A 14,647-nucleotide genomic window follows, 5' to 3' on the forward strand; every position below is an offset into this window, starting at 1 on the left:
AAGAGAGCAAATCCTCACACTTAGGACTTGGATAGAGTAGATTCACCAGTGAAGACAAGTGAACCAATGGCCCTCACCCACTAACTGAGGAAGAGTAAGGGATGTTTAGAGAAAATGCTAATGTTCTGTAGCCTTTGTTCAGACCATTGTGCTCATCCATTAAGCCTGTGGTTGATCAGGGGTGAGGTCAGCAGAAAGAATATCTAGACTGACCACCTATGCAGGGCTGCTTCTCCAAATCAGATATTCCGTTTCTGTGCAGCCTCCTGGGAACGCTGCTGGGCAGGTGGGGTTTTGTCCCAAGGGAGCTCTGAAAGGGGTCAGAGCAGTGAGCAAGTTGGAGTCCACTCCAGGTCACCGGCACCTGACGCTGAGCGCTTCCTCTCTATTCTATTACCCATCCTGAGTTATTTCATCCATATGTTCCAGCCGTTTATCAGAGGCTCTGCAATGAGATCCGATGACATCACTGAGCCCTCCAATCATAACATGCCAGCAGATAGATACTCTGATGATGAAAACAAACTCCATTCCATTAGGGAATCCTCAGGGAAGAAGACAGTTCAAAGGTTAAATTCCCAAGGAAATTAAAGCAAAATATTTTAAATTAAAAAGCCCAGCAGTTGTCCTCGAAGTCTTATCTGGCTATATCCTTGGCGGGGGTGTCCCAATGGCTGAGCCAGGCAGGGCTCATTCCACACTGGGAGTGGCAGACGGTGGCCCCCAGGACGGAGGGAAGTTCTTTCAGCACCTCGGGGCGCTTTCAATTCAACACTGAGCATCTGAGGGGCTCCATCCTCCCCCAACCAATGTTTTAACTACAGAATTTTCAAATTTCGGAAAACTCGAAAGAGAACAATGTAATGAACACTGGTGTGCCCTTCCTTGCATTCACCAATTGTCAATTTTCTTTGGGTTACATTTGTACTCTTTCTCTCTCTCTCTCCACACACACACATTTTAAAAATGTTTACTGAATCATTTGAAAGTATTTCAAATATTTTAAAAAATATTTCTAACGTAATATCAGATTATCAATTCAATAGTATGAGTAATACATAGTCCATATTCAACTTTCTGTAATTATCTCCAGAATTTCTCCGACGTTTTTTCCTCTGGATCCAGAATCCAATCAAGGTTCCTCTGAGGTTGTTGCGTGTCTTCAGCTTCCCTTAGTCTCGCTGCCCTTTTGTTTTGTCTTTTGTGACTTCCGCAGTTTCAGGAGTCTCTCTCCGAATGGCCCACGTTCTGAATTTGTTCATCTTCTCCCATAGGTTCTGGGTGAGCTTCTTTGACAAGAGCACTCTAAGGGGAAGCCTGGACTCACCCCTGCTCCCGTCAGAGGGCACATAGGGTCAGTGGCGCCCACTACTGGTGATGCCATGTCTGATCACATCATTAGGACTGGCCCTGCCAGCTCTCTCCATTGTAAAGGTACATTCCCCCTTTTGATTGACAAGTACTGAGAGTGGTGATGCATTGAGATCCTGTGGATCGCCTGTTGCCCAGCAACCTCTCATCCAGTAATTTTAACATCCATTGGTGATCCTTGCCTGAGGCAATTGTTACCAGGGGATGGCAAAGTGATTTCCTAAGGTCAACATTCCTTCGACACTTACTATCTGTTTTCTTCTGTAAAGAAGAGCTTTTGCCTACCCATTTTTTCTTTTGAGAATAGTTATCTCACGAATTCTTTTCAAATTCAGTGTTATAGCTTGTTACTACCAACATTCTTTTTCATGCTCACATTATCCCAAGGTTAGCTGGTAGATGATTTGTCTTACAATTTGCCACACACTGAATGTTTGTGTCTCCTCCAAATTCATATGTTGAAACCTAATCCCCCATGTGATGGTAGTAGGAGGTGGGGCCTTTGGGAGGTGATTAGGTCATGAGCACAGGGCCCTCACAGAGGGGATTAGTGCTCTTATAAAAGAGGCCCCAGGGAGCTCCCCTGCCCCTTCTGCCATGTGAGCACATGTCTATGAACCAAGAAGCAGGCCCTCACCAGACACTGACTCTGCCGGCAACTTGCCTGTGGAAATCCCAGCTTTCACAACTGTAAGAAATAAATTTCTGCTGTTTGTAAGCCACACAGTCTATGATGTTTTTCTTAAAGCAGCCCGGGCAGACTGAGACACTATTTAAAACAATCTAGAGAGTAACTAGGACACGTCAGACTACGCAGCACTGGCCCTAGACTCACCGACTGTAGAAAAGGAGCCAGTCTCAAACTCCTGAGCAGTTATCCCAATAAAATCATGGCCCCAGGGCCCGGCATTTAGCATTGCCAAAGAGACTGTGTCTGAATCATGGAGGGGAGATGGAAAAGATCTCTTTAATGTTAGTCTTGCCAGAATGACCTCGATCTTTATATCTGTCTGGAGTCTACAATTGTAACTCAAGTGGAAGAGATCTTTCCAGAAGAGGTTTGCTTTGCCAGGATGCAAAGGGGAGGGGGAAGGAGGAGACATCCACCTGGGAGGAGCCTTACTCTCCCGTTGAGGGATTTTAACATTTCCTATCTTGAGCCTGGTGCTTCTGCTTTCCCTGAGCCACACTGAGGCTGAGCTTTACTGAGTCATGTGGCCTCCATAATAGAGTGGGACAGAGTTCTTCCTCTGGTCCTGGGCTACTCTTGCCATTGGCATCTCTTGATTTGCAATTAGACCTAAAATCCTGCCTCCCAGGGCCTGCTTGCCCCCGCTTCACCCTGGGTTAGCTGCAGTTCTGTGGTGGAGAGCAGGTCTCTCCCTCGTGCTCTGCAAGGCAGCACGGGGCGCAGTTCAGGCTCTTGTCTCTGGTGTCTGGTTTCCTTTTTGAAAGGCTCAGCTGAGGCTGGGGCAGCAGGTGCAGCACTGCCTATCTTGGCAAGAAGCTAACACCTAACAGCTTGAAAAGCTTTAGGACACGCAAGAAGTCAGCTGCCTTAGATTAAAAGCAGAAAACATTGCCCTGGCTCCCAATATGTCAAATGCCTTTCATGAAAAAGTTCTTTTTTATGGTTGAATCTTTGCCGCAGCCACAGCTGTTCAGGAAACCCACATCTGTTGAAGCAAAAGTGGGTATTTTTCAAGGCCCTGGCTTTGCTGAGGATCTCACCACCCCCTCCCACTTTCTGAGGCCACATGCTGGGCATCTGACTGTTAGGTCCCACATGGCCACCATTTGGCTGAAACTCTGTGTGGCTTGAGGCCTATGGAACCTCCTGTCTTAGCTCTGGTTCCCTAGAAAATAGTCTGAAGCAAAAGCTCACATGCTAACCCATTATGAGTCAGTCCAATCCCAGGGAAGCAGGAGTGAGAGGGGATGGGGAGGCTGGGGGAGAAGGAGGACACATGTGAGGGTGTGTGTACCTGACTTGGCCACAGCTTACAATAGGTTAATGGCTTGTTCTCTCAGGATGTCCTCCGAGAGGTCACATAAAGCCTTTGTATCTCTGAGTAGTCCATTGAGGAAGGGTTTAGAATGGAGAAAAGGAGCAAAATTTATTCACTGATTGCAATATCCCATTGCTAAGGTCAACTTCTCTGCACATCTGCACTTCAGCCCAAGAGAGGAGCCCCAGGGTGGAGCTGAAGGGTGCATGATGTATGTGAGGGAGGTGCTGTCAGTTCATGCCTCCATGGGAGGAACTGGGACCCTTGCCTGGTAGAGGAAGCTGTCTGAATTCATAACCACAGGAACAGCGCAAGCCACATCTAGGGCCGCTCCAGCCTAAAGAGTCCAGTGCACCTGCTCACCACTGCTTAGTGGTCAGTGTGCGCAGCCCCAGCCCCAAAGCCCTGGGTCAAAGCCAGTCCAAGCTCTAGAAACTTGCCAAAAAACACTGCAGCCTAAGGCTTAGAGCTCCTCCCCCCAGTTCAGCATCCAAAAGCCCACTTCATTCCAAACAGATTGATGGCTCTTAGTCAATTGCCATGAAGAACCACAGTAAAACCCACATGGCCTGTGCGGGGTAAGCACCTCCAAAGCGTGAAGCCACCTGCCCTGGTTGGAGCAGAAGCCTCCATCTCTCGCTGTGCATTTTGCTCCCCTGACTTCTCTATTTTTATTTCTTAAGGTTTGAAGCCTCATGAGTCAAATATTGAGGTTGGGGTTATGGCTGTGAAACCATAAGCAGCCCTCTGAGATGCACGTCCTTTTCAAACTTAGAGCAGAGGAGAACACAAGCTCCTGTGGGCTGCTGTTGGCCTTGAGGACGGGAGACCGAGAGGCATGGCCGTGCAGGCTCTTGTTCACCTTCTAAGCCCACTAGAGACATAAGGAACTGTTCCTCCTCTGGGGAATGAGTGAGGGCAGGAGTGTTACACTCACGGAACCCCTTCCCCATGGGAGGAAACAACAGGAGTGGAGGAGAAGACGTTCCACTCTCACGTCCCCAAACTCCATGGCCATCGTGTCAAGATTTCTTAAAAGCTTTCTCACTGGGCTTTGATCTGGGGGCCACTCCAGGAGAGCCAGTGAGTTCCTGAGGCTCAAGAAATCTCCTTGAGTGGTGAGGGACTGTCTTCCCTTCTCTAAGCAATTACCTAAGAGTCCTGTCTTCCCCTGGCTGGAGTTCAGATGGGAGGTAAAATGCCCAGCGCCCCTCACTGGATCACCATCTCCTTCCCTATCATCATCCTTAGTGAACTCTAGACATCAGCTCATAAAGGATATATGAGGAGCCAGGGAAGTGCTTAAGAGTGGTGTGGCCACTTCTTAGCTGATCCTGTGGGGGTGTGTCTAGAAGCTGCTCTTCAGAACGTGTGGGTAACTATCAACTGTTGAGCTCAGCATTGGGGCTTTAAGTGTTACTCTGAGAAAAGAGGAAAAGTCTCATTCCACACTACTGCCCATTCATTGTTTCACTAGGAATTGAGTATCTATGATTTACCAGGTCCGGTGCTGTGTTTTGGGGGTAATGTGAGGATGCGGGGAGGATTCTAAACTAGAGCAAGTCATAACACTTGATCCTGGAGAGGCTTTAAATAGTCCAGGGAGGGAAGCAGACACACACACATACACGCACATGCACATGCACACAAACACACACACTCCTGCAACGACTACAAGAAATGTCGATTCAAAAGGCTATGGAAACCCAGAAGGAAAAGTGAGGCTTCCTTTGACATTTGAACTCGGTCTTGAAGGACGAGTGAGTTCGACAGAGAGGAAAAAAAGGGAAAAGTTAGTAGGAAAAGGCATAGCATGTGCAAAGTCACGGCTGCTTGAAAGGAAGTGGTACAGACAGGAAATCGAGAGGTTTGTGTGGCAGCAGCACGTGGTGTATGTCCTTGGTGGTTCAGGGGGATATTGGGAGATGAAGCTGAAGTGGAAGTTGGATCTAAATCATAAAGAGACTTGTGTCCCATGATAGAGTCTGAACTCTGGGTAAATCAAGGATTTCCAGCAGAGGAATAGACAGGGTTGGGATTTAGGAAGATCGTACTAGCAGTCCTGCTGGGGATGGTTCTGCTCGGAGCGAGTCTGCAGGTAGGGAAGGCAGTTCTGAGGCTCCTACAATAGTCCTGGTGGTAGGTGATGGAGGCCTGCCCTAGAGCAGGGGCAGTGGGGACGGACAGGAGGACAGGATTTGAGATATTTAGGGAAGAAAGTTGGCTGAATTGGACTGGGTGACCAAGTCAATGTAGGGACTCAGAGATGGCTATGTATCTTCCATCTTGGGTGACTGGGAAGAGTGGGTACCTTCTCTAACAGGTTCCTTCGACTAAAGAAAGAAGGTACCTGGGTACTTTCAACTAAAAAAAAAGACGAAGGGAGGGAGGAAGTCCTGGGTTTAGTTTGGTATGAGCTTTGTCACTAATTGGTGGTGTCATTTTCAGCTGGTTGCTTCTGCTTTCTGGTTCTCAAGTTCCAACTACAAAACTAGAGAGTTGTCCTGGATACACTCTAAGTTCTCTCAGAACATCAACCACTGGCGACTCCAAGTCTCATTGTGTAAAAGTACTAGGGGAGCCTGACGGAGAGACGGGTTAACTCCGGTAGGGGCTAACATTTGAGTTGGGGCACGAAAAATGAGCAGGATTCCAGTGGACGGAAATGACGAAGAAAGGCTTCCTAGGAGGAGGAAGTATGGAGAGTCTGTTTTAGGGAATGGAGCAGTTCACCCCCTGACTGGGTGCAGAATGTGGAGGGCAACAAGGGTGGGAGAGGCTGAGAGGTAGGTAGGCGGCACCAGTGGAGAAAGACTTTGAATGTCCTATGGAAGACTTTATTCCAGGGCAATGACCCCCACTGAACAGTCCTTCGGAGAGTGGAGCTCAAGATAAGGTGTGATGGGTAGCATACAAGTGGAGCAAAACATCCCATGGTGCAGGGGTGGGATAGATCAACTTTGCATGGAGAAGGCTGAGGGGTGTACATATTCACAGTGTATTCACTCCCTGTTTTCAGGGGAAAGTGTGAGGCCTGAGGTGGGGAAACAAAGATGGTGGCAGCTGCATTTCCTCTACCCAGGGTAGCTGATGAGGTCCTATACATCGCAGAGAAGTTCTCTCAGCAACAGCAGCTGGTGGTGTCCCAGTGGAAGGACAGCAGAGGGAGCAGTGTGCCCTGCATGAAGGCCCCCCATGCGGTTAGGCAGTGGGCAGGCAAAGCTCACGCTGCTTCTCCACAGGCCTCTTCCAAGACCTATGGGGTCTCAGTACTCAGTGTGGTGCTGGGACCAGCAGCACCAGCAGCCCCTGGGAGCTTGTTAGAAATGCAGAATCTTAGCCTCCACCCAAACCAACTGACACAGAATCTGTCTGTTTTTTTCGGTTTGTTGTTTTGGTGAGGAAGATTGTCCCTGAGCTAGCATCCATGCCAGTCTTCCTCTATTTTGGATGTAGGATGCCACCGCAGTATGGCTTGACGAGTGGTGTGTAGGCTCGCTCCTGGGATCTGAACCTGTGAACCCCAGGCCACCAAAGCAGAGTGCACAAACTTAACCAGTATGCCACTGGGCCGGCTCCCAGAATCTGCATTTTAACAAGATCCCCATGCTGAGCCCTAAGCACACTAAAACTTGAGAAGGCTTCCCGCTTGCTGAACACAGCTTTCCTCACTCAAACTCTTTCTTTTAGTTTGTTTCGTACTCAGGGAAGACAGAAGAGTACCCCCTGGAATTCCTAGGGAGCACATGGGCCAAATGCTAGTCAGAGGGTAGGAATGCTTCATAATTATCCCGAGTATCTTCCTCATTCATTCACTCATTCAATTAAATAGTAATAGATCACGGCCTATATCCCAATATGCCTTCTCTCTACATTCCTGGTCCTCCTGGCCACGAATGTGCTGGGTTACTTCTGGCAGAATGGGAAGGATCTGGAAACTGGGGTCTGAAATCCACTTAGTTGGGCAGATAGATATTGGCACATGGGCAGGAGAGAATTTATCCTGGTATTAGGTACTGACCTCAAAGTTTCACACAGGCAGGGGAGTGTGAAATGCATTCCCATTATGGAGAGGTCCATAACAAGCCCAGTGTACGTGTCTCCAGGGGTGTGTGCTGTCCCTTCTGGCAGAGCACCACAGTAGCCCCACCAGGCTGATGGCTGTTGAGAAATGGACCCATTGAGATGTCCATGGCGGAGTACAGGAGCAGTCCTCGTTGAGGAATGGTGGGGGTGTGTGTGCAAGTAGGACTCAAAATAGTGACCTAAGCTGAAGCCCACGAAGGAAGCCAGGGGGTGTGATGGGCCCCAGGTTGGGACCAACATGTCGTTAGACACAAAGACCACGAGGGCAGGACTGTAACTTGGGAAATAGGCAGGAGTCCTGCAGAGCCTTGTGTTCTAGTCAGACTGAGGGTGCGGGCACTTGACACAGAGGCCACTGGATGTGGCCTGGGGCAGTTTAAGCCATCCTACTTCAATGACCCCCTCGTCCCCAAGGATGGCTTTCAGGGGCAGAGGCTGAGACAGCAGTCAGGGAGCTATGTGGACTCATCGGTGAGGAGCCGAGGAAGCCAAGAGCTGAGGCCGAGAGGCTGGAGTTGAAGCCACCCTCACCTGGGAGTAGATGACAGAGGAATCCTGGAGGAAAGAGCACACAGGTAAGGCCAGAGGCTGGCGGGCCCATGGCGGGAGGGTACGCGGGTCACGGGACTCACCGAGTTCTTGAGAAGCCCTGGTGTGGAGGCTGCTGTGGAAAGAAGGGAAGTGTTCAGCTGTGAAAGGCCCACTCAGAGCTCTCTCCTTGGCTCTGTGCTGTTAGCCCAGACAGAGCTGCCTCTCAGGGCCCCCTTGCCCTCTGTGGGACGTCAGCCATTCCTTTCGTCCTCTTGCTGTGCTGTCACCGCACCTTTCCTAAGCTCCTCAGCCTCAGGGCTTTGACCAACTGTCCCCTCAACAGCACTTCCCATTTTGTTCCCCACCCGGAGCTCCCTAGGGGCTCTCAAAAAAAATCTACCCTTTATCTTGTTAGTGCTTTGATCATAGATTCATAGCACGGTTCATGGAGAGGCAGCCTGGCCCGGAGCGAGGCAGGACAGTGGTTTAGAGAGCGGGCTCGAGATCCATACCACCTCAGGCCGAGCCCTGGGCCGGCTGTGTCATTCCTGGGCAAGTCACTCTACATCTCTTGCCTCAGTTGTCTCATCTATATGATGGGAATAATAGTATCACCTACCTACAGAGTTATTGTAAATTGATGTGTTTATGAGTGTGCATGATTTCTAATACCTGTCATGATTGCGCAGTTCCTACGTGCCAGGTACAGTTCTGAGTGCTATAAATAAGCAACAAACAAACTATAAATGTATGTGTGTGCATGTATTTATGGCACATATATTCAGAGTGTATTTATTTATAGCACTCAGAACTGTACCTAGCACATAGGAACTGCTCAACACACGCTGATGCGATGTTAGAAGTTATGATTATTGCCATATTGTCTTAAAACTGGAGTGATATATGACATTCTTCAAACAGGGCTCTCTGCTTTTCACCTGGAAGGAGCATCAAGGCTCCCTGGAGCTGCGCTGAGGAGCAGAGCTTGGTCCAGAGACTGGACTCTGGAGACAGATTCATCTGTGATTTACAAGCTATGTGGCTTCTGGCCAGTCATTTAAGGTCTCTCTGCCTCAGTTCCCTCATCTGTAGAATGAGGATGATAACAATCCTCATCTCAAAGTGGGTTGTAAGTGTGAGTGAGTTCATATGTGTTAGATGTGGACCATTCAACCAAGAATGGGGCACAAACACGGTCCATTTGATTTTATACAAGAGGGATCAGAAAACCAGAGAGGGAAGCAGAATGGCTAAAATCACACAGCACGTTTTACAGAGGAGAGTTAGAAAGACATCTGTTCCAAAGACTGTCCTGCTCTTAGTGGGAGGAAGCCAGGCTGGGACCCACTACCAAGGACCATCTACCCTGAGTAAAGATGACAACATGGCCAGACAACCAGCATAGAGTCATCCTCAAAGCTGCTTACTACACCGCTGTTGTAATAGCATTTCCTCCTCGTCTTCTCATTTGACCCTCACAGTCACCCTGTAAGATGATGTGGTGGGCAGAATAGTGCCCCCTTCCCAAAGATGCCCATGTCCCAATCCCTGGAACGTGTGAAAATGGGACCTTAGAAGGGAAAAGGGGCTTTGCAGATGTGACTAAGATTAAGGACCTTGAAATTTTCCGAGTAGGGTTTTAAGGAGGCCTTGAGAGTCAGAGAACTCCTCAGAGCTGTGGTCAGAGGGAGACCTGACCAGGGAAGATGGCCAGAGAGATGCAACCTTGCTGGCTTTGAAGATGGAGGAAGGGGCCATGAGCGACAGAAGGGGGTGTCCTTTAGAAGCGGGAAAAAGCGAGGAAATACATTCTCCCCTGATGACTCCAGAAAGGAATGCAGCCCTGTTGTCGCTTTGTTTCTAGCCCGGTGAGACCTGTGTCAGACCTCTGACCTACAGCAAGGTAAGATAATAAACTTGTATTGTTTAGTCCCACCGGGTTTGTGGTCATTTGCCACAGCACACTAACAAACTGATACAGGTTGGGAGGGAATAACAGTTTTGTCTCATTTTCCAGGTGGGGACACTGAAACTCTGAGAGGTTAAGTGACTGCCCAAGGTGATGGCCTTGTGACTTGGCTTATGCTTAGGTATCTGAGGAGAATGGAGAAAGCAGCACTCCGTGATGGGCTTGGATCAACACCTCAGTGTGGGTGGGCACCAGTTAAGAAGCCCAGGGACCCAGCGTGAGAGGTGACTCTGTGTCTGGCTGGCCCAGAGCTGCTGAAGTGGTGGAGACTGAGCAATTGGCTGGATTGTCAAAATCAAGGGTCCTCAGGTCTTACCTGCATGTTTGTTTCCCTTCTGAATGCTCCGGACTTCCGTGTACACCACGTCTTCTCCTTCAGGATTTACTTGGAAAGAAGTTGAAGTTTGAGAGGATTCTAAGGTTCTTGCCTCTTGTCTGAGCTATTTCCTCCTCCCCCAGCTAGAGCTTGTCCTCTGTGGGGACTGGAGCCCTACATGCCTCTGTATAGTCCCATCCTCATCTCCTGTCCCACCTCTTCCCGGATCAACCCTGGGGTCCCTGCCCATTGGAGGGTCCCCGCTCCTCACCATTGCTGTACACTGGTTGCAGTTCTATCCAGGTTGGCACATTGTGGTAGGTGGGCTCTTGGGAGTCTGAGCTTGAAGGCCTCCTATGAGACAGAAACGTTGATGTTTCCCAGGAACCCTGACAAAGTACCTATAATGATTGTTCCCTGTTAGTGAGTCTTTACCACAGGGTGGCTGTCAAGCCTGGAAACACAGATCACTGCATAACAAATGGCCCATTCTTATGGAATATTATATTACAAATCACGATAAATTAATATTATCTGTGTTTCCAGACTTTATGGCTGTGTGGTATGTACCAGGCACTGAGCTAGTTCTTGTAAAACTATTAAGTTGATTCTATCATTATCCCTATTTATAGATGAGAAAAATGGAGTTTACAAGAGGTGAAGTGACTTGCTCAACACTATGTAACCAGAAAGGGCTAGAGCCAATATTCAAACCTGGCTCCAAAGCCTCCACTCTCAGAGAGATGAGGATCTCAGAGAAATCAGTAATTAGAAAGGCTCTGAGGAACCCTGCACGTTTTGGACACTGCTACCATGGGCTTGCCCAGGGATAGTTTGTGAGCTGTGGTGTGGCTCCTAAAGTCAGCCTTTGGGATCCAAGATGGCAGCCCCTTCTTCACAGGCACCACGTCCTGTTGGCAGAGTGGCTTCTCTTGGTTGCCAAGTTGTGTGATTCCATCCTCTTGGCTGTCATCACAACATGTATTGGTTAGGTTGGCCATGTCCAGACTTTCTAGGCTCGTTAAGCTAAGATCATCTTTGAACATGGATGGATTCGGTGGTCATAGTGATCACTCAGACAACCAAGGGAACAATGGTACAAGCATTTAAGTTAATGAAAAAAAAGCAATTAACACTTGATGCAAGCAAAAGGCCTATGTGGCTAAGGCAGTGGGTAAGAAGGTCCTGGGAATTTCCTTGAGATATCCCAAGGGAGATGACAACATACAATTGGCACAACCCATCTCAGTGACACAAAGCAGTGACTGTGCTCTCAGCAGTAACCACACTAAATTCCATTTTTATGCCCTGACGGCATTTTATTAACCACACAGGAATACAGCCTAGCTCTTACCTGGAAGGGTCGGAGTTAGACTTTCCTCCTGCAAAGGAAAGCAGAGGGGCGTTAGATCCGGGAGAAGGAGGACTTCACAAGGAGCACAGCTTGTAGGAGGCTCACCTAGAGCCTGCCAGGAGTCACTGTCACTAAAGTGTGAACCCTTCTTTGCTATGCCCAAGGGAGGTGGCAGATTGGGCAAAGACGATGGACCCTGGCTTCCAGAGGGGTAGAGTTATAATGTGAAAAGGGAGCCCACAATCCATAATCCTTCAACCTGGAGTTTGTAAAGAACGACGGTCAATAGCTACGGGTGGGAAAATACACTTGTTCAGCTATGAAAATACTGGACATTTAAAAGTCAGTAACTTATCAAACCTCATTTGGTTTCTGTTTTCACTCCTGTTTCTCAGAGTCTTTCTTCTCCTCTTCCCATTCTTAGGGAATCTTGTAAGAGGAGAGAGGGAGATACACCACAGTTTATGATGTTGAATAAACTACATCTCATCAAGTCATCTTCTGCCCGATAGGGTTGCTTTGGAAACTTTGCGTTTGGTAAAGATAAATTCTGGGGGACCTAGAGGGAAAGTGCGGACTGGGGGACAGTGGTGGGAGGAGCTGTTGAGAGCTTGGGGGCGGTTACAAAGGCAGCAGGAGCCTGAGGGAATGGAGATGGGAAGGGCATGGACTGAAGCACAGTTTAGTCAAGGAGTTACCCACCTGCTTTTCTTGGGAGCCAGTAATAGAGCAGCAGTGCTGCAGCAGCAAGGCCCAACAGGCTGAGCAGTCCACCAGTGACACCTGTGGCGACAGGGCCGCTTCTGCTCCCTGTCAGCCCTGAAAAGCAAACCCCGTGCATGAGCCAGAGGGAGAGGTTTGTGGCCTTGGGTTGCCCCTTCCCCTGGGTCAGAGCTGATGCCTGGGCATGGGAGAGAGGATTCTGGTGTAGAATAGGAAATGGCTCTTCTCTTTGTGAGGAAGCTCATCTCTGCTGCTGAGGCAATGGGTGAAGGTCAGGATGGACAGCGCCAGCAGACAGGCATTAAATGCAATGATCCTCTTTGGCCCCTCTCTCCCACTGAAGTACTATCACTTCAGAAACACTACATAAAACAACAATTTAGAGAACTGCCAGCTTTGTGTACCTGTCCCTGATAAGGACTGTCCTGGTCAAGCATCAGGACGGTTATCAGATTATCCTTGGAGGAAATGTTCTGTCCTCATCTGGTGCTTGGGCATAGGAAAATTACCTGTGATGGAAAGCATCACTGCCTCACTGTGCTGGGCCCCCAGGCCATTGTTGGCTTCACAGGAGTAGTTCCCAGAATGCTGTGTGGTCAGAGAGAGGTTGAAGGATGCTCCTCCTCCATAGGGGGCCGAGCTGCTCTCCAGAGTGACGTTCTCATGATAAAACTGGTACAGGATCGGAGGAGAGCCTCTCTGGGCCTCACAGTGAAGCTCCACCATGTCCCCCACCATAGCCTGGGACCTGGGAGCCCTGAGGGTGAGGACAGGGCGAGACACTGGAACTGAGGGAGACAAAAAATCAATGGGAGTTCCTACTTTGACTATATTTGGAAAGGATCAAAAAATATGATAAACAAATGGCAAAAGTCAGATCTCAATTTCAGAAAATAGATTTAAACACATATGACAGACAAAGCTATTGATTTTAACATACAAATAGCCCTCAGTGCACAAAAATTTACAACGGAAAAGCATGAAGGGGGTGTGGACCACTAAAAACTTCAAATAGTCAATAAATATGTAAAAAGATTATCATCTTCATTACTAATTAAGTATATACAAATAAAAGCACCCATTGGATTGGCAAAGTTTAACAAGACAGCTAATGCTGATGAGGTTGTAGATAAACAGGCACTTCCATGTGCTGTAGGTAGGAATGCAAATTTGATACACTTCTTTGAATGCCAACTTGGCAATATCTACCAAATTTAAATGCACATAAACTTTGACCCAGAAAATGTACTTCTAAGGCTATTTCCTTTAGGGACACTGATATAAGGTATCCAAATATATTTGCACAAGGATGTTTTCCCCCCCGGGGGAAGGTATCCCTGAGCTAACATCTGTGCCAGTCTTCCTCTACTTTATAAGTGGATCACTGCCACAGCATGGCTGATGAGTGGTGTAGGTCTGAGCCAGGGATCCCAGCTCGTGAACCTGCACTGCCAAAGAGGAGAGTGCCAAACTTAAACACTACGCCACGGGGCTGTCCCCCAAGGATTTTTATTGTAGAATTTTTATACTAGCTAAAAAGTAGAAATAACCTAATTGACTGACTAATAAAATATATCAAAGAGTTAAGATATCAAAAGTGTACTTTTTTAAACTAAAGTCAAGATGTATTTTTAAGTGAAAAATGCAAGTAGCATAACTACATGTGTAATATGATCCTACTTTTGTGAAAAATTCTATGCCTTTATGTTTATAATATATTTAAGCATTTCTAGAAGTATACACGGAACTATTAACAGTGATTATGTCTTGGAAATTTGTGGATATGAAAGTGTGTAGATGCAGGTAGAAAGAGACCTTTACTTTCCATATTGTCCTTTTTGTACCATTTGATATTTTTATCATGAAGATTTATGTATTCTTTCAGAATAATTATTAAAAACTAAAATGTTGTGTTAAAAGGGGCCACAAAGGATGAAGAAATGTCATATGTTAAGAGTTGGATAAGCCCATGTTTCAAGTGGGCTTTGCCATTGCCAGCTGTGTCTGTAAGCAAGTTGCTTCACATCTCCAAGCCTCACTTTCCTCTCCTGAAACTTGGGGATAAAGATGATTGATTTCATTTTGATCCTCACTGGTTTATCTTAAAGATTATTGTGTGTCTCAAGCACAGGGTGTGGCACATGTGAGGGCCCAGTAAGTGTAAATGATGACAATGATGATGATGCTGGTGGTGGTGGTTGTGGTGACAATGATAACGGGAAATATTCCTTTGTCTGGTAGTTCTCCACGATCCGTATCCTAGTTCTAGGACTCAGATACAATTCATT

At 47.7% G+C, this 14,647-nt stretch overlaps 1 protein-coding gene across 9 annotated transcripts in view; it reads right to left on the minus strand.

Annotated features, from left to right (window-relative positions):
- Positions 1 to 6,201: 6,201 nt before the first annotated feature.
- FCRL5 (Fc receptor like 5) overlaps positions 6,202 to 14,647 on the minus strand; it is a 40,462-nt gene continuing 32,016 nt past the window's right edge. For 5 of the 9 annotated variants that reach the window (XM_070497180.1, XM_070497179.1, XM_070497173.1 and 2 more), the window contains 9 exons: positions 12,869 to 13,147; positions 12,339 to 12,455; positions 11,637 to 11,664; positions 10,554 to 10,636; positions 10,283 to 10,351; positions 8,099 to 8,130; positions 7,998 to 8,021; positions 7,402 to 7,541; positions 6,202 to 6,558 (listed from right to left, as the gene is read on the minus strand). In XM_070497180.1, coding sequence (XP_070353281.1) covers positions 6,396 to 6,558; positions 7,402 to 7,541; positions 7,998 to 8,021; positions 8,099 to 8,130; positions 10,283 to 10,351; positions 10,554 to 10,636; positions 11,637 to 11,664; positions 12,339 to 12,455; positions 12,869 to 13,147 — 935 coding nt within the window. In that variant the 3' untranslated portion in view covers positions 6,202 to 6,395. Of the gene's footprint in view, positions 6,559 to 7,401; positions 7,542 to 7,746; positions 8,022 to 8,098; positions 8,131 to 10,282; positions 10,352 to 10,553; positions 10,637 to 11,636; positions 11,665 to 12,338; positions 12,456 to 12,868; positions 13,148 to 14,647 lie in introns of those variants that run through there. The other 4 variants (XM_070497176.1, XM_070497175.1, XM_070497174.1 and 1 more) reach the window with 4 other exon arrangements.

This window comes from Equus asinus, chromosome 25 (genome assembly GCF_041296235.1).
Source record: "Equus asinus isolate D_3611 breed Donkey chromosome 25, EquAss-T2T_v2, whole genome shotgun sequence".
Classification (NCBI taxonomy): domain Eukaryota; kingdom Metazoa; phylum Chordata; class Mammalia; order Perissodactyla; family Equidae; genus Equus; species Equus asinus.